At 58.7% G+C, this 27,285-nt stretch overlaps 1 protein-coding gene across 1 annotated transcript in view; it reads right to left on the reverse strand.

The window, feature by feature from the left end:
* The window catches only part of LRP5 (LDL receptor related protein 5), a gene marked incomplete at its 3' end in the record, with an annotated part of 100,113 nt that extends 74,637 nt beyond the window's left edge, over positions 1-25,476 (reverse strand). Inside the window, exon 1 of the mRNA XM_059386908.1 lies at positions 25,334-25,476. Coding sequence (XP_059242891.1) covers positions 25,334-25,397 — 64 coding nt within the window. The remainder of the gene's footprint in view (positions 1-25,333) is intronic.
* Positions 25,477-27,285: the final 1,809 nt, after the last annotated feature.

Genomic DNA, 27,285 nt, shown 5'->3' on the forward strand with positions numbered 1-27,285 from the left:
CACAGCAGGGGTCCTGCACATCTGGTTCCCGCACCCCACCCGCCTCCCGCACCCCAGCGTTAAGGAGGTCTGTTACCTCTGCCCCGGGAGAAGGGGAAGGAAAAGGGGGACTGTCCCGAAGGGTGTCGGTCCCCATCCCCAGCTAGAGGCCCCAGGGAGCGAAGAGGGACACCCCCCGCCAACGGCCCGGCCAGAGCTGGGCATCATCTGAGACTCGAGAGCCGGCCAGCTCTAGAGCACAGTGAGGGCAGGAGAGGATGCCCAGACTGGGGAGGGTCCAGAACCTTCAGAGGAAGAATCCATGAGGACCAGAGGCGGGGGGGCCTTCACTGCAAACAGGGTCATATGCGGGGTCTGGAGGACACAGCGACACAGGCAGGCAAAGCCACCACCAACAGAGACACCCCACAGCACACCCAGGGTGACAGGCAGGAGCACATTCCCATTCATCATTGCCATGCTGTTCCCGGTCACCCAGAGCAAGGATCACCAGCCATCCCGTTCCGCCAGTGAGGTTTACGGCGCCCAGACTGCTGAGGCGCCCAGACCGCTGAGGTTCCCCGCGGCCAGGTCCCCTGGCTCGTCCCCACTCACCCAGCCAAGGCATGACCGGCCCGAGTAGGCGGAGCTGAAATTCCACACTGTGATTCTCTACCTTTTGAGGACCCCAGGGCTCTCTGATAAATGGATCCTCTCCCCAGACACAGACCCCACACAGCTGTGCACACAGTGCTCTCACCAAGACCTCATGACGTCCTCCTACCGGGGAGGACCCAGCTCCGGCCCGACGACCCCTTGCTAAAGCAAGCAGAGGCCAGGGGTAGCTGCTGACTTCTAGAAGTTAGCATCTATCTCAGGAGGGAGCAAGCTCCCTGTGGCCACAGCTATTCAAGCACTAGTAGGGCACTACAGGGGAGGGGCTTCTGGGGAGACGGACCAGGCGTGAGCATCATCAGGGGGCCGGCCCCACAGACAAGCAGTCTCCCATTGGCAGCGGGCAGGGGAAGCCCTATGGAAGAGGTACCCCAGGGGTGGGCGGTGAGTGGCCAGAAACCCAAAACACCCTGCCCCGCAGGAGAGGAGGCTGGGCTGGGGAGCAGGAGGGGGAGCGAGGAAGGGAGCTCCTGGAAGCTGCCCCAGGCACAAAAAATCCTAACTCTGCTCTGTACTTTCTCCCCAAACTGGAAAGACCACATTTTCACCAAGGTTTACACTCTGGGCAGTTCAGGTGCACCCTTCAAAGGCCACAGATGGGGGGTGTTCAATTTCTTGTGCTTTTCCTAAAGTGAGGCTCTCGGGCAAGGGAGCCACCCTGGAGAGCCAGGGGTGGGTGGGTGGGCGGCGGGCAAGGTTCCTGCAGCCCGGGCGGGCGTGGCCCCACCAGGCAGGCCTTTTCCAGAAGGAGCCGCTCCTGCTTCTGGGATGTTTGGAAAGCATGGCACGCTCCACTCCTGAGTCCCCAGAGGCACTCGCCTCACCCTAGTCCCCCCAGGAACTCACAGCAAGGGGGGCTTCCCCAGCTGACACAGGCACACCCACTCTCCTGGTGGCCTGCGCAGGGCCTGGGGAACCTTGGCCACCATGGCCCTCCCACTGAGAGACACGGCGTCCTGGGGGCCGTTCTATCCCACCGGTGGAGAGACTCCTGGGCAGAACAGCCAGGATCCAGCCTGCCATGCGGACGACGGTGGGAGCAGGGCCAGACAGAAGAGAAGAGCAGAGAGCAGAGCAGAAAGGAGAGAAAGCTCTCAAGACAGCAGTCAGGACGGGTGGCGCTCTGCACTGAGCCTGGACAGAGCCGGCCAGGAGAGTGGGGGCAGAGGGCCGTGACGCACCATCGGCGACACGCGGAACTCACCTCCATGTCCTACGTCACAACGGGGAAACAGACAATAAGCAACAAATACAGTAGATTGGCCAGGTTAGCTCCTTGAAACATCAACGGGTGGTTTGGAAAAACAGAGCGGGGTATGAGGTCTGGGAGTGGGGGCTGTCACTTCACGTAAGATGGTCAGGACAGTCGCCTTAAGAAAGTGACAATGGGGCAAAGACGTGAAAGGTTGAGGGAAGGAGGAAGGGAAGGCATCACCAGCAGAGGGAATGGCCAGTGCAAAGGTCCTGGGGTGAAGCACGTGGGAGGAACACATGCTGGTCCTATGTGCTCCTTCCCTGTGCACCCATATGCCCAAGACCCTCTCATCTCGCTGGGATGAGGTTAACTACAGCTCTGGGAAAGGGAACCTGACCTACCCCAGGTCACTCCGCCCGAGAACAATTTGTTGACTCAGAACCTGAACTTCTGGGCAGTGAGAAGGAATTGCGGGAAGAAAGAGTGCAACGCAAGAGGGAAGAATGGGGGCGTGGGGTGGACAAGAGCAGGAGCCACTGGGCCAGGCCACCTCCCAGCTCCGGAACCCACACGGGTCACTGGGAAAAAACACACCGTCCCTGGGAGGCCACAGACGCCAGGAAAACCCTTTAGGAAAACACGGTAGCAACTAGTATCAAGGACCACAAAAATCCTAACCCTCCCCCTGGGGGGCACCCTCGCAGGGATCACCCCTGGGAGCACCCGAGAGAGGACAATCCCGACTGCAGTACCGGCTGCTGCCCTATTTGTAACCAAAAACGAACAAAATAACTCCAAAGTCGGGGGTTACCAGACTGTCCTCTCAGCTTAACATCACACCTGCAGAACCATAGGAAAGTGGCTGCAGTGACATCGGAGAAGGGGCACGAAAACATGCTGGGTCCCAACACGCCCACCAGCCTGACTTCAAGCCGCGATCTGTCCCGGCACAGTTAATGCCAGCGCGCCGGGCGGGAACGGAGGCGGAACGGGACGCCAGGGAAGGCGACCTTGCCGGGTCTCTGGGTGGACAGACTTGTCCTGTGTTCACCCTGAATTCCGTTTATGTTGCTACATAAATATGTTATCTGCGCCAATATATTTTTCAGGACCCAAAACAGAAGGACCATCAGACCGGGTCCGTGCTCCGAGTGTGAGCCCCGGAGACAGCCCAGGGCAACGGCCCAGACCTGCCCTCTCAGACGGCAACGTCTGGTCTGAAATGGGGGTGATCGTGGTACCTCCACTTCGGAGACTATGGGGCGTGACCCGGGCAATTCACCCAAAGGTCCGGCCCAGAAGCGGCACATCTGAAATGTTCAGCGGAGAGCAGCCGGGGCGGGTAGTAATTCCTTCCTCTGTCCAGCCCCGGGCCGGAGGACCGGACTCCGTGGGACCTGCGTGGACGCAGACTCCGGGGGCCTGGCCTCTCGCCATGAGACCGGGAGCAAAACTTGAGAGGCAGGAAATGAGAGCCACTCTTAAAAGGCATCCCTGGCCCCGATCACACTGAATCCCCCTGCGAAATTCTCCCTTGGTTTAACCAGGCACAGATGACCCTTTCCATCACCCTGGATGTCCACGGCCCCTTCTTGCCACAACCCTCAGGATACCCCAAAGAGTCCTGTGGGTTCTCTGCACCTCCCTGGTGGGGGACTGGGAGCAGGCCCTCCCACCTGTCTGCAGGCGGTCGGATGTTCCCGGCCCCCCTCGGCGGAGCAGCGTCGGACAGAGGCCAATCTCCTTCTCCCTCCTCCCTTGGGGACCAGGACCTGTGACCAATTCCCAGTCCCCACCGCAGTAGGATAGGGAGTCTGAAAACCCAGCGCCGGCCACTGCACGCTACCCCATGTAAGCATATCCAGCATTTATATATAGAATTCATAGCAGATGTCTGGCCGTCATTCCAATGGCTGTATTTTACACCGTTTACATGGTTACACCGAACACAGCCCGCTCAAGGTAACCCAATCCTCTGCGACTCCACCAAAGAAGCCACAGTTTTGGTCCCTGCCTTCCTGATACCCGGCGAGCAACATATCACTCACCGGAGCAGCGAGGCCTGGGCGCCAGCTGTGGCAGGGGCGGGGGGCTTTTGTCGCACACCAGCCCTCAAGGGAGGGAAAGCTACGTGGGGCCACATTCAGGGAGCCTGTGTCAGTTGGGCAGGACACGTGCTGCGTGCATAGTTAACTTAAACAAGAAGAAATGGCAGGTGAGTGCCACAGATGGGAAGTACCCGGAGCCTGAAGGACAGCGAACCTCCGGCTGGACATGGTGGGCTTCCTGGAGGAAGTGAGACCAGACCCCTAAAGGATGAGTAAGACTGTGAATGCCGAACGTGCCCAGGCTCAAGACCAAGATGCATCTTTGCACTCAAGGTAATTGTACTCATGACGGCTTACAGGCAACTCACCCAGCACCTGACAGCTCTGGGGGTTTGAAGCAGTTTCTCGAAGTGGGTACGGACACGACCGGCCTGCACACCCCATCCCCAGCGGCAAGAGCTCCGGCACACCTCTCCTGCTTGGGCCACACCTCCAGCTACACCTGGGCCCACTCCCGCCTTCCCTCTGCTCTGCTCTCACCCTCCTGTCCAGCCCTGAACCAGCCCACACACCCCACTCGGGGCAGAGCCAGCCCCTCCGGATTCCTCCCCAGCACGTCCTGCTGTCTCGGGCCTACTGCGGTCCACTACGTGCTTTCACAACCGGCCCCCTGAGTTGCACGGGCTCTGCTGGGAGGTTTTATGAAATCTTACAGGGTTCCCAGTATGAAAAGGCCAGAGAAGTCACCGCGCAGCCGGTGGGAAGGAAGACACACAAGGATGCTTACTGCACTGCTGTCTCGGAGCGAAGGCCTGGCTTCGGGAGCGCATCGACGTCGCCGTGGGAGGCGGGTGCAGGGGACGCTCGCATGACTGCGTGACCGTACTCCATGCCACGGGGCTGGATGCTTTTACGCAGTGAGGACGCTAAATCTTATGTGCTGTGTGTTTTAACACAACAACGTAAACCAAAATGGATGGTGCAGTAACATTACAGAACGTTACCAGCTACTGAAGAGAAAGACTTGGAACTCCCCATAGAGCCTGCATTCAGGGTCTGTTTTAAACACCGAGCTCTCATTAAACCATGTCACGATGTGCTCCTTTTCCGTGTATTTGAGCCAGTGTAGACTCACTATTCCTAGCTCATTAAACAGGTTACGATCCAATGTTCCCGTTAGCTCTGATGTCCATTCCTCCCTGCACTTGGACAGCGAGACTCCCTGCGCACTGGCCCTGGTGTCCTCTTGGCACCTCCCCACGGCCCCCCAAGGATTTCTTTACTTTCTGGCCCAATGATGCGCTCCTGACACAGGTGCCCCTTTCCCTCCCCAGGCCTGGCACCGGCCTCTCCTCTGACGAGCTCTGGCTCATCTCTGGGGAAAGTGAGCTGTGGAAGCCTGGACCTGGCCACGGGCTGTGCTCGCTGTCCCTGGGAAGTCACCGTCTCTGGGACTGTCGGGAGACAGAGCTAGGGAACACAAGCAAGGGCCACCCGCATCATCTGCACACATCCAGTGTCTGGGCGGGCCACTCACCATGTTTGATCAGAGCCCCCAAGTCACTGGTGGAGCGTCTGTGGTCGTCCCTGGACACACACGTGCACGCACAGGCAGAAAGAGCCATCGCCCGACCAGCGTGTCCCACTGAGAGGGACAGAGACAACACTCTTGCCACAGCGTTTCCACTCAACACGGCAAGCCGGTGTCCTTTCTGCGGCATTGGGAGCGCTGTGATGCTCACATTCCTGTGCCTGTGGGCGTGGTGTCACCCTTCCAAACGGTCCCCAGGCTGCAGTGCCCAGCGGTGTGGGTTCGCGTGGGAGGGATTTCCTTCGGGCACGACCCCCAGCACAGCGGCCTTGCGTTCAGGGCTCCTGACTCAGCCATGCATGTGATACGAGGGCTCTTTCAACGAAAGCCCGTGGGAAACTAGATTCCACGCAGCTCGCTGGTCGGTGGCCGAAGCTGTGTGACCAGAGGCTCCCGGGAAGCCAGCCCTGCATTTCCCCACCTTCGCTGATTCACATTGGCAGCGAGTTTCCAGAACGCACGACTATAGATAAGGAGAGATGGTCTGGTATACACACGCTTTTACACACGTGTGCTCCTAGAGCTAGTTCTGCGTCTCCTTCTGCGTGGGTCTGTGTGCACACGCAGTAAAAACCCCCCAGCACGCGTGGCACATTTCCCGGGGGCGCTTTCTAATTCTCCCCCTCGCTGGGCAGGTCAGCAGCTTCTCCGAACCAGACACGGGCCGTTGTGACCAGCGAGTCACTTATTTGCTCAGTATAACTGACTTCCCAGGCGCTCCGGCCTCTGCCGCTCACCGCACCCCTCCTAGCTTCTCGGTGGCCCGGTGCCACAGGCCATGTCACTACCAGCACCTCCATGCCGCACCCCGTCACCACCTAGTATCCTCAGGTGCCAGGGGCCAGCATCTGGGCTGGGGGAAGGCAGGACACTGTGGACTCGTGCTGAATCCACAGACCAACGTGGAAGAAAGTTGCCTCTCCAGGATAGTGTGTTCCTATCCATGCACATTGATTTTAATCTTGTTTAGGATCCTTCTATAAAATTATATCATTTTTCCAGACAGTCTTGTACATTATTACTTAGAATCCTCGTCCAAACCATCATTAAAAAAAAAAAGTCGCAGGACTCCAACAGAGAGAAACTGCAGAATTCCCGCAACGGCTCTGATAAAGCACACCTCAAATGCACGTGGGCTGGCGAGGGGCTCGTTGAAGGAGCTGTGGAAGCCTCTTCCCACCCCTGGGGCAGGAAAGTTCTATTTCCCCTTTGAGAGGAAATGCAGGAAAGGCGCTGATCTGGCTAAAAGGAGAGGGATCGAGGAGAAATCGGTGTGGCTTCCAAAGTGCGAGTGAACTCGGCTCCAAGTACAAGAATCCTAACCTTGACTGCTTAGCGCTGAAGTCAGGGATGTTAAAATGGCTGGAAATGCCTGTGGCTTGACTGTGAGCACCGATCTCAGCAAAACCCCAGGGCAGCTTCTCATGGCAGCTTCCAGACTACGGTCATATTAAACGCCCAGACAACCTTTTATGTGGGCAGTTCCTCAAAGTCGGGAACCTCCCCAATGCGGGCCTCTGCACCCCGGGGCCCAGAGCAAGGGGGGCACCCTGTCACTGGGGCCAGAGGCCGCGGTGACCGTTATCCCAGCAACAGAGTCTCCCCTTCCATCTGGGGCTTCCCGCTCAACTAAGAGAGGCCCCTCCATGACACGTCCTGCAGTTCCACAACGTTCCAAAGGCGCGACTTGACATTTACAACAATAATAAATGTTGGGTTTCCTTTAACTGAACAGATGTTCTGCCTTTTATGGAAAGCTCAGGAAAGTCCAACTGGTCAGACTGAATGGGCCGAGCCGGAGCGGAAACCTTGAGAACCTCTCCCAAAGCCCAGGGAAGACACCGCTCCCCCAGCACCCCCCCGCACCTGCCCTGTCACAGCCCCCAGAGCCTCCCCGACCCAGCTGTTCATCCCGGACCCAGTCCCCGAGGATCTGCCCAAACGCCTCTCCCACCCTCAACCTGGTCCCAGCCCCCAGGCTTCCCGCAGGGCCCCCCTCCCCCCAGAGAAGACCAAGGAGACCGGGCCCTCCCTGGTCCCACAGCCAACCCAGGTGAAAGCGGGGTCCTCCATGAGACTGCCCAGCTGGCGCCGTCTCCTTGGGACAGGGATGGCCGCTGCCACCCATGGGCCCAGGCACAGCCCAGCCCAGCTGCCTGGGGGTGGGGGGGGACGCACCTCCAAGGCTGGGCCTGGCACCTGGGGCTTCTGGCAGAGTGCTCTCCTGCTGCCCTTCCTGTTCCAGGCGCTAGCCCGGGAACCACCCAGCCATCGATCAGGTATGCTGACGGTTGCACAAGAATTACAAATAAATCTCCTATTTTGCTTCAAACCCAAAGCAGATACAGCCAAGGCTGGCATAAGACGATAACCCATTACAGAGGACCTGCTTATCTATCCACTCCCACACCAAGGCCGCTTGGGATCAAAAGAAAGAGCTTTCATGACAAGTGTGGGGAGTTCAGAACAGACAAAACTTGAGTGGTGCCTCCTGGGACAAGGCGGGCAGGGAACAGTTAGAAAAAAGCTCGAGGAATCTTCCGGAACACCAGAAGGTCTACTCTCGACCTGGACTATGATGCCAAGCTGTGGACATTCATTGGCGAACGTCTCTGCTAAGGTCTACGCCCGTTGCTGGGTACAGAAGCAAGATCACACCCTCCCGTGTCCCAGCCAGTCACAGAGGTTGGTGCCAGCCCTCAGGCTTGCCTCACACCTGCCGGGCTCCCAGAGTCTGCCCACCTGCTCCACCGTCCACAGGCTTGCCAGCCTGGGCTCACAGCGCCGCTCAGAGCCACCCGCTTCCTCTGGCTTGGTGACCCCATTTCTGCTGTCCCCAATGGCCATGCTAGGCTTCCTAACCCTAGCGCACACGCGCATGTGCACAGACACACACACACACACACGGTAATTAACTCTGAGGCCCAGGCAAGTTTCCAGAGCAGGGACCACATTGCAAAGGTCAGGGACACAGACAGACAGGAAAAGACAGGGGCAGGTTTAGGGGGTGGAGCAGGAAAGAAGAAATCAGTGGCAAAAGATACAAAGAAAATGAAGTTTCAGACACCTCAGAGCACAAAGAAGCTTAGAGGAAAGCCCTTAATTAGGGTTTTCATTAAATAGGGAAAAGGGCTGGTGGGGGTCCCCGCTCACCCCCTGCGTGTGGGGGAGCTGTGCCCTGGGGCAGGCACGAGGACACTCCGGCCCGTGCTGAGGAAGAGCCTGGTCTCGGGTACTCTGCAAAGTCCTGGGAGACCAGCAAAGGCCCAGGACCTGGCACGGACCCCGAGACCTGCCAGAGGGACCCCTGAGTATCAGTCTGGAGTAGCCCACTACCGCCAGGGGCCACTGTGAGGTTCCCAACCCTGGCCCGAGTGACATGGGCCCCTTCCAGGGGTGACTGTGTGGCCCTAATTCCCACCCAGCATAGGCTCGGCCCTAACCCAGGACATGCCCAGGGATGACCATCAGATGGTCAGCAAGCCGCCCACCGTGCAAGTCCCGGAAACCACTTCTCAACTGAAGCCAGCGCCCCAGCACCAGGCCCCCACCCCAAGTCCCACACAGGTCAGCGGACCCCAGAGGGATGCGCAGGGAGGGGAAGGGACTGGCATCTGCCGTGGGCCTCCAGCTCATCACCCTCCACCCTAACCCAACTCGATCTCAAAACACACTCCACGCCGGCCTGACAGAGGAACAGGCTCATTTTTATTTTAATTTTTGGAGATGATGAATCTCTCCAGCAGCTCACTGAGGTCACACGGCAGGCAATGGGGGCGGGGGGGGCCTGAGGGGTGGAGCCCCCGATCCTAACCTGGCTCTTTTCTCCACCGCCTCCGACCATGCCCCCCATCCCACCCAAGTCTATTTGAGGGGACAAATCCCAAAAGCAACCAACAAACAACCTCACGGAATGTCAAAGTTGACGAGTCTCACCCAGTCTCTGGATGGGAGTAGGTAGGAACTTCCTCTGACCTTGGACTCAGACATGAAGCTGGGCCACTCCCAACAGTCAGCAGAGTGAGACCACTGCCCAGAGGGGACAAGTGTGAAGAACCACACCAAAGCAGGTGACAGGAAGGAACAATGCCGGTGACATCCCCTGTCAGTCTGGGCACAGCCCAGCTCGCACACTGGTAACCACCCACCTGTAAAGTGAGTCTAGGGAGAGGGGACATAGTCTAGCATGAAATTGCCATTTTAAAGGCTCTGAGAAGGGCACCTGGGTGGCTCAGTGGGTTAAAGCCGCTGCCTTCGGCTCAGGTCATGGTCTCAGGGTCCTGGGATCGAGTCCCACATCGGGCTCTCTGCTCAGCAGGAGCCTGCTTCCCCCCCCCCCCCCCCCCTCTCTGCCTGCCTCTCCATCTACTTGTGATCTCTCTCTGTCAAATAAATAAATAAAATCTTTTAAAAATATATATATATAAAATTAAAAAAAAATAAAGGCTCTGAGAAGTCCTGCAGTGAGGAAACGTATTTCATGTCCTACACCCAGGACTTCCAGAGTGTATCTGATGAAAGAGCACCATGTAGTTTTAACCAAGGGGACACATTTTGAAAAATACTGGCCTCAAGGTGAAGTGAAACAGAAAACACAAAGCAAAACTGAACAGGAGCCATCAGGAGAGACTGGCCAGAAGCACCACAAATCTGAGAGTGCCGGCCATATCCAGCTTGGCACACTCGCTTCCCAACCCCCAGCGACCTCCTCCCCTCCGCATGAACAGGAAGAATGATGTCCAAGGCTGGGGGCTTTCTGGGGCCACATGGTCTTCTGACCAGAGGATGTCAGTCCTATCAAAGAGGCTTTCTGCATCTGGCTACTGAGAAATCACCTACAACAAACCACCCCAGACACACGTGACCCAACGAGCTCCATGACACTGGTCCTCATGGGCAAGAAAGCATCGTACCCACCAACACAGCACAGAACCAGAAATGACCCCAACTGCCTGGGACCCCAAGGCCACGTCCTTGAACGCAGCCCCAGAAGTGCACAGGGCCCCCAGAGCTGGTCCCAGTGCCAGGGAGGGAGGACACGGCCCACACCAGGGCCGGTTCCCAGAGACGAGTTGCCCTTCCTCAAAAGGAGCCCATGAATAGAGCCCACTGGTGGTGGATGTCAGGGTCTGGTTACAAGCACTGCAGAGATTTCCCTGGGAGGGAAAGTGCTTCTCCTGGAAGCCACCTCCACTACCAACTAACTATGTTTTAATTGGGCGGATATATCCATTTTGCTGCAGTGACCGTGCAGGTGCTGACAGCTGCCGGGGCCGGAGCACAGGCCCGAGCACCTTCGAGGGAAGGAAGCGGGCGGCCAGGGCTCACCCACAGGCAGCCCAGGGTCCCCCTCCCGCCCCCTTGCTCTCTCGCACACGCGCACAGGCACTCTGCAAGCTCTAATTTAGCCCCTGTGGAATGCTACCAACTCAGGGATACCTAGGACAAGTTGGTAGGAAAGATGACATTTGATTTATGTTTGCAAATGTGCGTTTTTCACTAATTAGAAGGTTTAGGGCAGAGCAGGGGAAAATATGTATTTCAGAGTCCCAGTTTGACTTGCCAGAAACCAGCCAGTTACTAACATTCTTATTTTCGACAAAATATAGCATTCTGATTACATACCATTTCGGTTCAACAGCTCCCTGCTCCCGGAAGTGGCCCAAGGCCACGGCAGAGACTGACTCGGGGGCCCTGGGGGCCTGACCTGCTGGCCCAGTCCAGCAAAGGGGTTGGGGGCAGTGGCTTCCACCCGGCATCCTGCCCCATGCAAACAGGCACCACAGGGCCGCTCGGGTTCCCACTGAAGGTGGGGCCACCCAGGAGCAACCTCTGGCCTCAGTACCCTTCCCACCCCCCCATAATGAAAGCCGCTTGTTGTACTGGGGGCCTGGCAGCCTATTTCCTTTAGAGATGAAAGAAAACACTTTTATGATTCAAATGGCAGCGAAGGGGTAGGCAGTGGGGCCTCAGCTGGCCAATTTGTAGGCTCTAACCTTGGTCTACTCCTGTGGTTCCCCAGAGCGACTGCAGGGATTAATGAGTCCACTGGACACCCCTTACGACCTGCTCGGAACCCCATAAACGTGCAGGGACTAGAGCTGTGTTGCGGGTATTCTAAGGCAGGAGGCATCGACCAAAAAGTAAAGATCTCATGAGATGCACACCCTGTAGAGAACGTTCTTGATGGAGACCAGTATCAAAACCATCCTGAGTGCAAGCTGTTACGGGTCTCTTCACCGTCCGTGGAAACCACCCAAGAAGCTTCTAAGGGTACTGCACGTGGGTGCACGCGTGTGTGGATCATGGGGGAGCACGGGCAGAGTGTGCGGTTCACAGCTCCCAAGGAGCACACGCACCCCTCGTCTCAAGTGGCAAAGGGGGCAGGTCCACCAGCCGGGGAAGGCCTGAGGCTCTGCTGACCCTGGTAACGCCCACCCAGTTCTACCTGCCTTTCCAGCCAGCTCGGGCTCTGTGCTGGGTCCTGGATCCCTGCCCTTTGTCCAGGGACCAGTATCAGATGCAAGAAAGAAGGGGCCAGATCAGCTCCAGGGAGCCCAGACAGTCCCACATCCCAGGGAGCACGGAGGCAGTGCACATCCAAGAATTTAGTACAAGGCCACACAGCAAACTCAAGATTCGGGAACAAAGGTGCAGAGCGCCCCGAGCCTCTAAGCGCCTCCCCCACCCCACACAAGCTCCCGCCACGGCTGCCAAATCCGCAACAGTCAGCGGGGCTGCCAAATCCGCAACAGTCAGCGGGGGTCTCTCTCCGGGCTGGCACCAACCGGTCGTTTCCACTGAAGAGAGAAGGTGGGAGCACTGGGGCCCTCCCCCCAGCCCCACTGGCGAGGAAGACGGCGCTTTCCCCGTGTGGTCACAGAGATCTCATTGTTCTCGGCAGAGAGGAAATAACTGAGCTCGGAACGCATTTTGGAATTGGCAGAAAAGAACATCTGGGAGAGGAAACGCATTTCAGAAACAAACATACCTTTGTACCAGCTTTTATGTTCTTTCAGTGGTGCAAAAATAATAATAATAATAATAAAGGTGTGCCAAATTTACCATCCCTCTACAAAATCTCCTTTTTATGGGGCAAAACGGGGAGGCTCTGCTTTCAGATGATCTGCTGTTCCTGAACAAAGCAGCCCGCAGGGCACGGAGACCCCGAGGCTGCGGCCGGGAGCTGAACAGAAGACCTCAGGCTCACGACGCCTCTGTCCCAGGCAGGGCAAGGTGGACAGACAAACCATCCTCCCCGTGGTCGGCTTCAACCTCTCACCTCTTGGTCCCCACTACAGCCTCTCTGAGCACTGACATGCCTTGAAGGGCGGGATCTTCTGGGTCCCGAACGCAGGGCTGGGGGCTGCCTATAGAGCCCAGCACTGGGGACCAGCTCTGATCACCCTGGGAACAAGCCAGGGGTCGAGTCTGGAGTTTCATGAGAATGTGGAGAAGCTGAGCTCTGTCGGTGTGTGGGTGCAGGTATGCGGACCAGGGGACTGAGGCACGACGGGACCAGGTATCCTACCCAAGGTCACCCTCGCTAGTCAGCAACACACGAGAGCAAAGAGTGCGGCTTCTTGCCCAAGTACTTGAAGCTCATTCATTCTGCCTAATGGGACAATGAAATGACCCCGAGATCTCTCTGCAGAAGGGTCAGAGAGACAAGGTCCCTCATAGGGACCCCCAAGGCATGGCAGTGATCCTGCCACACTCTAAGGAGGAGGGCCCATCCTCAGCCTCTGTCCCTCGGGACAGTGGCCTCCCACCACCTGACCACATATCCGGGTCCCAGTTTCCAGGACAAGCCCTGCGTCCCCAGAGAGAAGAGGAAACAGAACAGAGAGGGGCCCCTGCAGCCTGGGGCTCCACACAGCTCCTCCTCAGGCAGAGCGAGCAGGTCCCAGAAGATTGTGGCTTCCGAGGGGGGACCCCAGGTCAGACAGGGGGAGCAGCAGCCCCTCTGGTCATCCTGAGGGTCCTACCCCAGCCCTCACCCACCACCCCCCGGCGTCCTGGCACAACCCTGTACAGGGTCCAGGTTCTCCTGAGTCACCATTCCCATCTGTAGGAAGTGGGTAGGGACACGCAGAGTGCGCGGTTAGAACCACACAGCAACCCAGGAGTGGGAATCCACACTCCCTGAGGACCCCTCACGGGGACCCGTGGGTCCTAAGCGTGGAGTGCCACATCTCCCTCACGACAGGGCCCAACACTCCTGTTGCAGACGGAGCGGGCAGTGCCGGGGTGGGGGGAGGGAGCTCCTGTCTCCCCACCCTCCACACACAGGCTCACTCTCCCAACCCAGGTCAGCACCCTGAGCCTCTTCAGGGACCATGGAGACGTAGCCAGCCCCCCTGCCTGCAGGGCTACTGTGAAGGTCGCAGCCATGGAAAACCAGCCCGCCAGGCAGCAGACGGCAAACACCGCAGGAAGGGAGGCCACCGTGCTCTCCCGAGAGGGCGTGAGCCATGCCGAGGAAGCCGGGGTCCCGACGGCACAGGGTGGGGGTGCCCTCCCCTCACGGCCTCTCCTCCAGGGCAGTCCCTGCTGGCCGAGGTTCAGAGCGTTCTAGTCCCGTGCCTGGCCCGGCCTGGGCTGACCATGAGGACAGGGCCATGGCCTGCCTGTGTTCATCCTGTTCCAGGGGCCTAGTTCTGGGCCAGGCACACAGGAGCACCTGCTAGGGGCTTAGATTACTCTCAGGCTAGAGGCAACAGGAAGTCAGGAAAGCCAGCCCCGGCTGCAGAGGGGACAGGCAGGTCCCACCTGGGCTCGCAGCCAGAGGGCAGGTGCAGAGGGAGGGGCAGGAGCTCAGGGCCTCTGGGCCTGAACTCCTCCTGTGGGCTGTGGCAGTGGGAGACCCGGTCTGGCACACGGGCTGGAAAGCAGCCTTTCTCACCAACTACGGAGTGCTTACTGAGCACAGGGCCCCCGTCTGCCACCCAGAGCAAAGGCACTGACCATCCACATCCCAGGGCGGGGAAGTCGGATGGAGCAGAGAGCTCGCCCGAGGGTGAAGACGTGGTGCCCGGGCTCCCTCCTCTGCCTCCAGCGGGGAACTGAAGGGGCAGGAACACTGACCAAGACGAGAGGGCCAGGGACAACTGCTGGCCAGCCAGGTGGCCGAGCCACTGCAGAAGACACCCTGCCCCCAGCCCAGGACGAACACAGACAACAGGGCAAAGAAAGCGGGGTCCCTAACAATTTCCTTCGAGGAGGGACAGGCAGGGGACATGCTGGCAACACCCTAAAAATCGATGCCAACAAATCCAGATGATAGAATGAAACCCAAAGCACCCTCAGCCATGCCTCTGACAGAGCAAAGATCCCAGGAAGCATCCCCATCCCCGAGGGACACGCACTGGCTCCCCCAGGCCTGGGGCTTCCAGAGCCCAGGCCCGCCGGGCTGCTCCAAGACGAGGAAGCAAATTCAGTGCCGAGGGACCAGGCTGGATGCGGCCGTTCACGCGGCCCAGCGCCCCGACTTCCCGTGAGTCTGAGCTCAGCTCACCACTCCGCTGGAGTTGAACCTGACTCCCAAATCCCCGAGGGCCCTCTCCCCAGAGAACAACAATTATGACTGTAATAATAACCCTAATAGCTAATAATTATTGAGCACTCACCGGGAGCCAGCCCCGTGTCAAGCACTCTGCAGCCTGGCCGCATCCTCGGGCGACGATTACCAGCCCCCGACACGTGAGGAAACTGAGGCCCAGAGGAGCCGACTCACTTGGTCAAGGCCGCAGAGCTGAGAGCAGAGCCAGGAACATGGGCCGGGCCGGAACAGGTGGCGGAGGCCTGCACCGCCTGGGGTTCCAGGCTCCCCAGGGGCCCCCCGGGCTCCCTGCTGGGATCCCTCTGGCAGCCCGCTCAGCTGCTCACAGAGAACCCGGGGGAGGTGGCAGGGAAGGAGGCTAGGGTGCAGCATGTCCTCAGTCCAGGGGTCCAAGACTCTGCTGGGGGGCCAGCCCCTGAGTGGTGGGCAGCTGCTGGACGCAAACACCCACCATGCCTCGTGTGCGACAGTGGGGCGCCCTTCCCGAGTACTCACTGGTGACCCAGCTGGCCTTTGGGACTACAGGCAGGCAAGAAGAACCGAGGCCCACCTGTCTTCTCCACACCCACAAAGAGTGGAAGGGGGGCCCTTTAACCAAATGTTAAAATGAGGACCTCGTGGACCGTGGACAGGAGCGCGTTCCTAACTCTGCCTTCCCATCTGCTTCTGCGTCTCGCTCTGCTCCACGACCTAGTACAACACGGGAAAACCCCGAACCTCTCCCGTGCCCAGATGCCAGCCATCTGGAAGAGACCTTCCTCCCTTACTGTGGTGACAGATCAGGGATTCCAGGCCCAGAGACCCTGGGCGCTCTGTCTCGCAGGCCCACGGTCAGGCAGGACCCTAACGGGATCCCTGGGCCTGCGTGATGGGGACGCCACCTCTGGTCCTGCTCTATCCTGATGGGGCTGGGGCCCCGGCAAGTCACTGCTCCCTGGAGACATCTCAAGAACCGGGCCACGCAGGGATGCAGGAGCCCAGCAGGAGGGATGCTTTGCGGCGGTGGGGAAGGAGGCATTTCGGAGCAGGTCCTTCTGGATCCTCCCAGGCAAGGGGACTGCTGGGGCCCAGCGCCCACCTCGTGGCCAGACCTGCCTGGATCCTGGAATGTTCCACTTCACCCACCAAATCGCTTACTCCCGGCCCAGGTCTACGGCTCAAGGGACCACAGAGGCACTTCTGGTACAGAAAACGCTGAACAAAGACCCTCTGTGAGGGCAAAGGAACCCGAGACTATTTCCGGCACCCGAGCTTCCAGACCTTGCGGAGCTCCAACCGGCTACACGGGCCACGTGCATGGCCAAATCAATAAGCAGAAAAGGTTAATACTTAGCAAGGGCCCTTTCCCTGAAAGGAGACAATCTTTCCACACCAAGGGAAAATGTTTTTGAGACTAGAAATGGTAGCCCAGCAGACGAAAACTGCTCTTTTGCTTTAAGGGGTCCCCCACACGCCCCCCGGAAGAAGGTGGGGACTACAGGAAAATGACCAGAGCCTCCGGGGGCCCTTCCGCTCCCTCTGCTGCAGCCACCTGGGGGCAACAAAGGCAGGGACCCCCCGAGCTGCAGAGGGCCCACGCTGCATCCTCCCCCGGGGACGGGGCCCTCTGTGCCCAGCCTGGCAGGTTGGTGACCCGGGCAAAGAGTGACACGCTTCGGGGCTGTTCTGCTCAACAGAGGCAAGGCCAGGTGGCCACCTGCTGTGTGGGGAAAGGCAAGGCCGGGGCCACAGTCAGCACCGAGACGACCAGGCCCACGCTCCTCTCGGGCCGGTGGTGCCCACACAGGTCCCTGGTGCCGGGGCTGCTCCCTGGCAGGGCTGGGGAACCAGCCCCGCGGCCCTCGTGAACCAATACTTAACCCGCCCATGGGACAGGAGAACTCTGGGCAAACACAGATGACACGGGGACAGCCAGCACGACCCCCCCCACAGTGGGTAGTAGTTCATGGACACGGGACTCCATGATGAAGTGTGTCCAGGACGCAGCAGGTTTCTTGAAGTAAAACAGCTGATTTGTAGTGGGTCCTCTCAGAGGCCATGCCTCAGGGATACGGGCTTCTGGGGTGCCTGGGGGACTCAGGGTGGTTAAGCCTCTGCCTTCACCTCAGGTCACGATCTCAGGGTCCTGGGATCAAGCCCCGCATCGGGCTCTGTGCTCAGCAGGGAGCCTGCTTCCCTCTCTTTCTCTGCCTGCCTCTCTGCCTACTCCTGATCTCTGATTGTCAACTAAATAAATAAAATCTTGGGGGAAAAAAAAAAGGAATACAGGTTTCTGGTGGCAGACTGGGTCCCACACTCAGCCCCACGCGGCCCCACAAGGCTTCTGCTATGTAGGACCGGTGTTCTATAATCCGGGGACACAGCAGCACTGGATGCTACGATGGGGGTGGGAGTTCACCACGCTGTCGATCTAAGGATGTGTAAGATTTGCTCCCTGGACAGAGGAGGCCTTAGGAAGCGTCAGGACAGCCACCGAGCATCTCCCCCATGCCAGACGGCAGGGGGAAGGCCAAGCATGAAGGCAGCCTCTGTCCCCAAGGTCCTCTCAGCATGGGTGGGCCACGGAAGGTTCTAGACTCTAGAGGAGATGGACCTGTCCGGAGAAGTGCTCAGCCCAGGGAGCACAGGAGAGGGCTAACGCCAAACTAGGGGCCGCACAGAATACCAGGCCCAAAAGTTCCCACTTCAGATGTTGGGAAACTGGTGTCATTTTCTGAGAAGGGGAAGGACATGATGAAACGAGTTTTGGGAAAACGTAATCTGGCCAGAGTGAAAGGGAAACGGGCGGGGGTGGGGGGGCAGTTCTAGAAGACCAGCTGGTGGAGTCTCCCACTCCAAGGGTGAGAACTGAGGGGACCGGCAGGTGAGGCCTCGGAGCCGGAGAAGTGGGGGGACGGGGTGGGAAGGAAAGGAGAAGCCGGGCTTTCCAACGTGCAGGAGGGAACAGAGCCCAGGCCCGCCTCGCAGGGCAGAGGGAGAGCGGGTGTCAGGGTCGGCCCCGCGCTCCGGCCTCAGTAAGGGGGAATCTGGAGGAGGAGCGGAGACAGTTCTTTCGGAACTGATGTTCTGGAGAAAGTTCAGAGAAACGGCCTTCCCCCCAAAAAGCAACTTGCAAACACAGCTTGCTCTGGGGCCACCCCCATGCTCCCACCGTGGAGAAGGCCAGCTCCTCCCAGGGACGGCAGCTGCTGCCCGCGGACAGGCTGGAAAGCACCCAGGCCCCCGGCTGACATGTTCTGGCCAGGGCCACGCGCTCGGGCGGCCTTTAATGCCCGGTTGAGCAATTCCCTAAGACTTCTACTCTAGGCGGGTACCACCTCCCCACTGGGCTAATAAGGAGGTGCGAGCCAGGTAAGAAATTAAAGTCAGTCACATTTTGTTCTGGAATGAACTCGGGGAGGGGGGCGGTAATTTACATAATTATATTCGCCTTCGGGCTCACGCCGGAATTAGCTGCAGCAGAGCTGGTTGCCTGAGCAAACGCTGGTGTGAGCCCCGGAATGGGGGTGCAGTGGGAGATCCAGCACACATGTCACCTCTAAACCACTCCACGCAAGAGGAAGCAAAAATATGAAGACTGGCTCCTTTGTGGCGGAAGATGAATCTACTTCCAGAGCCAGAGGCCAGCTTGCTTGCCAGAGAACACGTCTGAAGTCCAGCCCTCTGACACCTGTTGAATGCGGCCATTTACGGTCTCCGGATCAGGAGATCAAAGGATGCAACCTGATCGGCTCACTGTGAAGTTTATCACGAAGGAATAAATGTTCAAGAACAGTCGACGCAGTTTTTTGAAGACAACGAAGGGGGAGTGTTACACTCAGTCTCAAAATTCACCACGACGCTACCGAGGCTCTAACCGCGTACTGGGAAAGACAGACACCCACAGGTCCACGGAGCAGAACGGAAGGCGCCAGGACACGGAGCCACGCCATCCGTGAACACTGCACATGGAATAGTGAGTGGTAGTTTACCTGAATGGGGGGTAGGATGGGCCTTTCCATCAAGGTGCTGGGACAATTTCCTATCTCGTGATGGTGGGGGGTCGGGGGAGCGACACACATCAGGGACAGATCAGATCCCTACCTCACACCGTAGACCTCCCCCAAATCAGTGAAAATAAAGTCTGAATATAGAGCACAAAACACTAACCGCCCTGGAAGAAAATAAAGGAAGCGATGTTTAGAACCTGGCGGGAGAGAAATTAAGCACAAAACCCAGAAACTGCAAGGTTTAATGCCTTTATCATAATGAATTGCCAGAAAGAAGGATGAAAGACTAACTTCAGATCAGAAGAAGAATGTGGAACACATTTTACAGAGTCCCTGTCCATGCCAAAGAAACAGCTCCTACAAATCAATAAGGAAAAGATAATCAACTCGACAGAGGTATGGGCTCGGGACAACAGTAGGCAATTTACAGAAAAATACATACAAATGGTTAAATGGCCAAGAAGCGAGTCATGAGGGATGCACCAATCAAAATATGTTATAGTTTTTAAGCAAATCGATTTAAAAAAAATGGAATCTGTTAGGCACAGGACAGCACATACCTTCACAGATGCCCAGCAGGGTTTGAACCACTGTGGCCTCTTTGGAGGAATTGGTCAGTATTGTTACCAGCTTCCAAGTGGATATACTCCGGGGCAAGGAACATATCCTACAGATGTGCCCGTGCACAAATGCACAGATATGACTGAACAAGGGGGTCACTGCCGCATGCCATGATTGTAATAGCACTTAAGCATTTAAGTATTTCTACCTATTCTACCTATTCGTAGAAGCAAATGGACAACAAGTACATGCCAAAAAAAAAAAAAAAGGCAAAGCAAAGCAAAGAGGTGTTGAGCAGGGTGTGGAGAGACTGGAACTCCCCAGCCACTGGCGCCTTACACAGGGCAGCCGCTGAACAGCACAGACTGATGGATCCTCCAAAATCCGACACAGAACTACCATGTGGTCCAGCAGTCCCCCTCCCAGGCACGTGCCCCAAAGTGAAGGCAGGGACCCAGAGAGATGCTCGCACACCCAGGTTCTCAGCAGCAGCCAGAGGGGTAAGAGCCCCAGGGGCCACCAGCAGGTGCGTGGGCGAACAGAACGTGCGATGTCCATGCGGGGAGACAGGATTCGGCCACAAGAGGAATGAGGTTCTGCCACACGCTACGGCTCGGATGGACCGGAAACACCGGGCTAGATGAGATCAGCCACCGAAAGACAAACGCCGGACGAGTCCACGAAGAGGAGGCAGGGAGTACGGGCAGGTTCACAGCCACGGGAAAGCAGGAGAGGGCTGAGCGGGAGCTGCGGAGAGTGAAGACCGGGCCATGACGGCTCGGGGACACAGTTTCTGTTTCAGGCAATAAAAAAAAACTGTGGAAGTAGGGAAGCTTGGGTGGCTCAGTCAGCTAAGCGTCCCCCTTCAGCTCAGGGCATGATCCCGGGGTCCTGGGATCCAGCCCTGCTGTGGGGGGGCGTGGGGACCCTCTCAGCGGGGAGTCTGCTTCTCCCTCTGTCCCTCCCCTCTGCCTGCCATTCCCCCCTGCTAGTGCTCCCTCTCATTCTCTCTGTCAAATAAATTAATCAAATCTTAAAAAAAAAAAAAAAAGAAGAAGAAGAAGGAAACTGAGGTTCTTGGAAGAGAAGTGCACCCCGGACCCCACAGGGAGGCCGTCATGGGCCCAGGGTGCATGCGCAGCTCCGCTGGCTCCTTCCAACCGGAGGAGCCTTACCAGATGCTCAGGGGGCGCAGGAGACCCCAAAAAGGCTAAAAACTACTTTCCTCCCTGAGCGAATCTTGCTTACCTTTAAGCACTAGAAAACAGAAATGAGGCAAACTGAAAGCGCTGAATTAAATACCAACCAATAAAGCAAATAAGAAAATACCCAGAAAGCACAGTATGCCCCACCCCTGCACTATGCCCCACGCCTGCACCAGGTTATCACCACGATAACCTCCCCCCGGGAGGGGGCGGTCCACAGCAAGAGGGACCCCAAGCAAGAAGGACACAGTGGACATGACTCTGGGCACGAACTCCATCTGGACCTGAGGTTCCAGCACACATAGCCGCCGTGAGGGGGGCACTCCCCTGGCAGGCCAAGGGTGGGGCCTGTAGAGGGTTAACCAGCCCCACCAGGTGGGCAAGGCTGGCCTGGGAGCCGCACAGGAGTTGGGGAGGGGCGGAATGGATGTGCACGAGGGTGCCGCGTGGCTGGGGGAGTGGGACACCCTTCCTCACCAGGGAAGGGTCAGCAGCCAGGTCTGCTCCCGGTTGGAGCTCTAGACAGGTTCAGGGCTACCAGGCACCCCTCGCGGACAAGCCAGCGCCAAACCCAGGCTCCCAACAGGTCTCAGCACTCCTGGCCCCACACTGGGGAAGACGTTCTCCAACTTGACTCTGACCGTGCCCTCCAGCACACTGAAAAGACAACCTGGACACCTAGGGCAGGACCCCTTGGGTGTCCCTCCCACTGAACCCGGTCTTGGGGGAAGAGCCTCCTGGTCCCTCCTCCTGGACACTGGCTCACTGAACCCCACAAGCCAGACCCCACGCCCCACTTTTGCAGATGACGAACCTGAGGCCAGGGGCTAGCAAACCGCTCCCCCGAGAAAGCAGAGACCAGATCGAAGCCACAGGCGGGACCTGGGGGCTCGGCTCCTGGCCAGACGGGCAGCTGTCTCAACAGGTCAGCGCTGGGACCCACGCTGTCCCCAGGACAGCCCCCCGGCAGGCCTAAGTATGTTGGCGAACCAGGGACACAGCGTCTTAAGCAACGGTCCAAGAGACGGCATAAGCCACAACTGTGCAGTGTCTCTTGGGGCTGCGGCAATACTGAACACGGAACGAAGCCCACCTCCTGGCATCCCTCCTCCTGGAGGCCAGCACTGGCCCTCGGCTTGTCCCTAGCCTCGGCCCCCAGCTCTCAAGTCTCCGAACCCAGATGCAGATCTAAGGACAAATCTGTTTGCTCCTGGCCCAGCTTCCAACAGCTCCACCGTTGCAGACCTCACTCGGACAGCAGGGCCCGCAGCTCATGCCTGCAGAGCAGGCCCCAACCGAGGCCAATCCACGGGCGGGTGAGCGGATCAGCGAAAGGCACTCTGACCGGATGACGAGTACTGCTCAGCACACAACGGAGCAGGGACATATGCTATAGCATGGATGAACCTCGAAAACACGGAGGCTCAGAGACACAAGTGACAGAAGTGACAGAAGCCACCAGACACCAACGGCCTATGTCTCATGTGACTCCATGTATAGAAATGTCCAGAACAGCAAACCCCATTGAGCCAGAAAGCGGGCTGCTGGCAGAGGAACGGGAAGCTCTTGTTCAATGGGTGTGGGGTTTTATTTTGGGGAGACAGAAATGTCTGTCACTAGACTGAGTGGCGACACAGTACGGTGAAAGCACTCAACGCCGGCAAACTGTATCCTTTCGAAAGGTTCATTTTAGATTATGTGATTTTCACCTCAATTAAAAAAAAAAAAATCAATTCAACACCTTTCACCTAGGATGGGCCTGACAACTCCAGCCTACATTTCCTATCCTGTTTCCTAGTCCTGACTTAATTCTTCCAGAAGCTTCCATTGCCTTCCCGAGCACATCACGACTCTGCATGGCGATCTGGCCCCTTTAAGTGGCAGAGACCACTGGTACTCGGGCTCTGTCCCCGCTGCTCATGACCTCAGGAGCCCCCACCAGGGTGGCAGCAATCAGTGAGTCAGGCCACTGGACTAGATATCCAAGGTCACGTGCGGAAGAAAAATCCAGATTGTGTAAAAAGCACTTTTGGACCTCAAAGCACTGGACACGGAACAGCTAAGTCAGTCAGCCAAAGTCAAATAGCTCCCGAATAGGGAAACCCAGGCTGGGCTGACCCCAGAGTCGCCATCCTCAGCCCAGGCTGTGGGGGCAAGCAGCCATGCTGAGTCCTCCTCACCTGACTGCACCCCTCACCCCCCACCCCTCCCGCCACAGCAGTGTGCAAATTCTGCTAAATGCCTGAGGGGTGATACAGTGCGGCTGAAATTAAATGGGTTCCAAATGCGACAGGATCTCCACAGCAAATGTGGGATCATAGGGGCTGACGGGGTAAATTCTTGGATTTGAACAGGGAGGGTTAAAAGCACGTGGGCCCCGCTTTGAGAAACGGTGGGGGGGGGGAACCTCTCTCAGGGGACGCCACACAGCATTCAGTCCTGAACTCGGCACCCACCTGCTGGGCCCTTCCGGTGGGCATCTGCAGGAACCGCCCTCGGCCGGGGGGCTGGGGGGGTGGTCCTGGACAGGTGGTCCCGTAGCAAGTGCTGTGGGGCCAGAGAGAGGGGAGAGGCCTGTGCCTGAGGAGCCGGGAAAGGCCATTCCCAGCACCGGGACCACTAAAACAAAGGCATTTCCGTGGGCTCACAGCTTTAAATTGCAACAGGAAGCAATCAGGAAAAATAATTAGCTACCAGCTTACTGGCTCCACTCCGGACCAAGGCGTAAATCTGACACAGAAATCAGGGGCACCCGCAAGCACCGTGGAAGCAGTTGTGCAGAAGGAATCCTCCTTCTCCTTCCATTTTAGGACTGGGTTGCCACATTGGCCCGTGCCGCTGACATGCTTCCTAATGTTAAAATAATCAGCTCTATTTTTGCCTCCTCCACGACTGAACTCCACAGATGGGATTCCTTCTCCTTAGGGCCTCGAACCACGAAACGACAGGCATTCGACTCCAGCAACGTCACCCCAAAAGGTACAGGAAATCCAAAACAGCAGCAAAGTGAAAAGCAACACAGCCCGCTGAGAAACCCCACCTTTAAAACAAACATCTTCCAAAAAAAAAAAAAAAACCTTTGCCTCCGTGATCCAGGCATTTCCGGAAAGAAAAGAAGCAGCGTTGGCCTGAACTACCCAGATACCGTTTTGTCGTCACCTTGTTTTGCTAGTATCAGACATGGCCGAGAAATGTAAACACACTCCCCAGGGAGATAAATTTGGGGTGAACCCGCCAGCATTCTGGAGGCTTGGACTGGGAGGCAAACAGACCTCGGGAAACTCTCCCCTCCAGCCCCCCCCCCCAACCTCAATGAAGAGGCCGCAGCACTGGGAATGTGACCACAGCGCCTGGCCGGGACACCTCCCGGCAATGTCCCACACTGGAAATATTCAGGGAGACAGCTGTTTGCCTTAAAGAGGCCCAGACAAAGGGACCTGAGCCACCAGCACCGTCACCACCAGCACCACCTCCAAAAATCTGCTCCCAGCAGCAGAACAGCAGCCCGGGGAGCCCAGGGCTCTGTGGCCCTGTCCGGTTTGGCCAGCCACACTCCAGAAAAACAAAACACTCACGTCCGAAGAGAATGATTTAGGTAGCAAGAGATTTGCTTCAAAACCACATGGCAATCTCCAAATTAAAAGAACATGTGTAGCGTTTCACAGCGCGCTTAGGTTTCCTGAGTCCTCCTGACCTCAACTCCACCCCTTGGGACACACCAAAAGTTGGAGAGGAAGGTCCCCAGCCCTCGATCTCGCGAAGGGTGTGCACAAGGGAGGGCACCAGCGCGCCTCTCGACCACGCCGGGCTCTGCGACCACGTCACCCCGCGCGGCGGCCCCACGAGGCCCCCCCTGGCGTGGACACCGGCCCGGTGCCACCGCGGGGTGCTGGGTGGGGGCGGGGGGCCCGGCGGCGAGACGGGTCCTCCGGGCACCTGGCAGGTGTCGGTCCGCTCGGAAGCCGACAGCCTCGCAGACGGCAGGGGGCCGCGCAACAGGCCAGGCCGCCCGGCGCCCGATCTGAGAACTTTCTCGGCAACTTAAATCAGTTCTCGGGGCTGGCAGGCCGGCCGCGCGGCCATCGGAAACGGGCTCGAGGGGCAGTCCCCGACGCAGGGCGGCGAGGCCTGTCTCCGGGCCGAAAGTCCCCGCGCTGCGCCGGCCCGCGGCCCGGGGTCCCCACGGTCCCCGCGCGGCCTCTCCCGGCCGGCCACACGCGGCCGCACTCCGGAGCGCGCCCCGGGCCGCGGGCAGGTGAGGACCCGCCCGCGCCGCACCTGGCGGGGTCGGCGCCGCCCGCGCGCTCTCCTCGCCGGCCCGGGGCGCGGGACGGGGCCCGGCCTTCCCGGGAGGGGCCCGGGCGGGCGAGACAAAGGGCCCGCGCGCGGTCACCACCACCCCCACCCCCCGGGACGGCGGCGGGCACCCGCGGCGCGCGCCCCAACTCGCCCCCAACTTGCAAAGTCGCTTCCGCGCGCCGCGCACTTGGCCGCCGGGCCATTGTCCCCGGGGCCGGCGCCCACCTACCCGCGGCGGGGGCCAGGCTGCAGCAGAGCGCGAGCAGCAGCAGCCGCGGCGGCGCCGCCTCCATGTTGTCCGGGGCCGGGCGGGCCCGCGCGCGCTCACTCGGGCTCCATGGCGCGGCGGCGGCGGCTCCTCGCGCGGCTCCCGGCGCCTGCCGCCTCCCCTCCTCGGGCGCCGCGGACCAGGACGGCGGGGGAGGAGGGAGGAGGCGCGGGAGCGGAAGCCGCGCCGCGTCTCCGCCCCCCGCGCCGCCGCGCCCTCCCGCGGGCGCCCCCCGGAGCCGGCCCGCGGCCCTCCCCGCGCCCCCGCCTCCCTGGGGGGCGCCCCGCGGGAGGCGGGGGCGCGGGGTCCCAGCTGGCTTGACGGCCCGCGGGGGACGGGGGCTCCGGCCGATCGAGTACCGGAAGCAGGTGTGTCACCTGTAGAGCGGCAAGGACCCGGCTTTTGCCGGCGGGGAAACTGAGGCACAGGGGGCGGGGCGTGGGAAGGGGGGGCACACCGCGGGGCAATTCCTCGGTGGGAAGCCCGGAGCCAGGTGTGTGCACTTTCCCGCGACCGCAGCCACCCTGGCAGGGTCCCGTCGCCCGAGGCGGCCCCAAGACACCTGCTCTCACCGGTGAGGGCGCCCGGGAGGGCCGATGAGGGTGACCGCGAGCCGGTCAGGGGCAGGGACAGAAGCGGATGATGAGCAGAGGCGGGAGCTGCCCGGCTGACAGTGGGGGTGAGCTTGAGGTTAAATTTTTTTTAACTAAATATATACCTTCTATGCTAGTTAGAGTACACGAGCCCTGAGCAGTAGACACGCTGTTCTTCCAAATGCGCTTCTAGACCCGCTGAGGCAGAGAGCCCCTCCCTCGAGGATGTCAGACCTCACCTCTGGCTCATAAAGCAAGCATGGAACCGAGCACCCCCCCCCCTTCCTCCCGGCTCTGGGCCAAACGGAGCAGGCAGCCCCGCTCTGAACCCTCAGGACCCAGGAGGACCCAGGACCCAGGAGCAAACCCTGGCTCTGCTGCTTCCTAGAACCGGGTGTGCTCTTGGGCAGATCTAAATATAACCTCTGGGGTAGTCTTTCCTCTCTTATAAAATAGGTATACGGATGCCTGCCTCGCAGGTGTCAGAGAGCCAGCTGTAACTCACACGAGCAAACCCATACTCCAGGATACGCACTTGACGCCCGCTTGACTCTTCGTGTATTTGGGACAGCTTTACAAAGCCAGTGGTCAGGCAGAAAGTCTCTGTCCTCCTGGGGCTTATGTTCTAGAGAGGGAGACAAAAGTAATAAAATAAAATACAAGAGACAGATTAAGACAGAAAAAACAAAAACACCATGAACAGACTACAAGAGAGGCCACGAAAAACAGATGGTGTTAGGTGCAAAGTCTTGGGACATTGTGACTTAGGGAGGTGGGACATGCTGGCCACAACTCAGGACCAGGCACGCTGTGGGGAGAGCAGTTCAAGCAGAGACAGCATCAAGGGTGAAGGCCTGGGCAGGGGCCCGCCTGGATGCTGGACTCCTGGGAGGAAGCCCAAAGGCCAAGGCCGCAGAAGCTGAGGGTCAGGGTGGAAGGGGGCAGTGCTGCAGTAGGAGAAGTGGATGGGCCTGGAAAACACGTCCAGAACTTATCACAAGAGCAACAGGAAACCATTATATGGGTTTAAGTAGCAAAACCTGTTTCCTTGCTGTTCCTCACGCAGGCCCCAGGCACGGGTCCAGGAGCCCGTCGTGCTGCCTCTCCTGGGGCCAGATGCAGAATCCCAGTGCTTGTAGCCTCTCCACTACCAACACCTCTCCACCCTGATGGGTGTCCCACTTCCTGCCATGACCCCCCTCATCCTCCTCTCCCAGCATCCAGAGTGAGCCTGTTGAAACAAGATAGATCACGTTCCCTCTTCTGCTCAAGAATCTATTATGACTCCCATCTCAGAAGAGAGCCGAAGGCCTTATGGCA

Source organism: Mustela nigripes, chromosome 1 (assembly GCF_022355385.1).
Source record: "Mustela nigripes isolate SB6536 chromosome 1, MUSNIG.SB6536, whole genome shotgun sequence".
Classification (NCBI taxonomy): Eukaryota; Metazoa; Chordata; class Mammalia; order Carnivora; family Mustelidae; genus Mustela; species Mustela nigripes.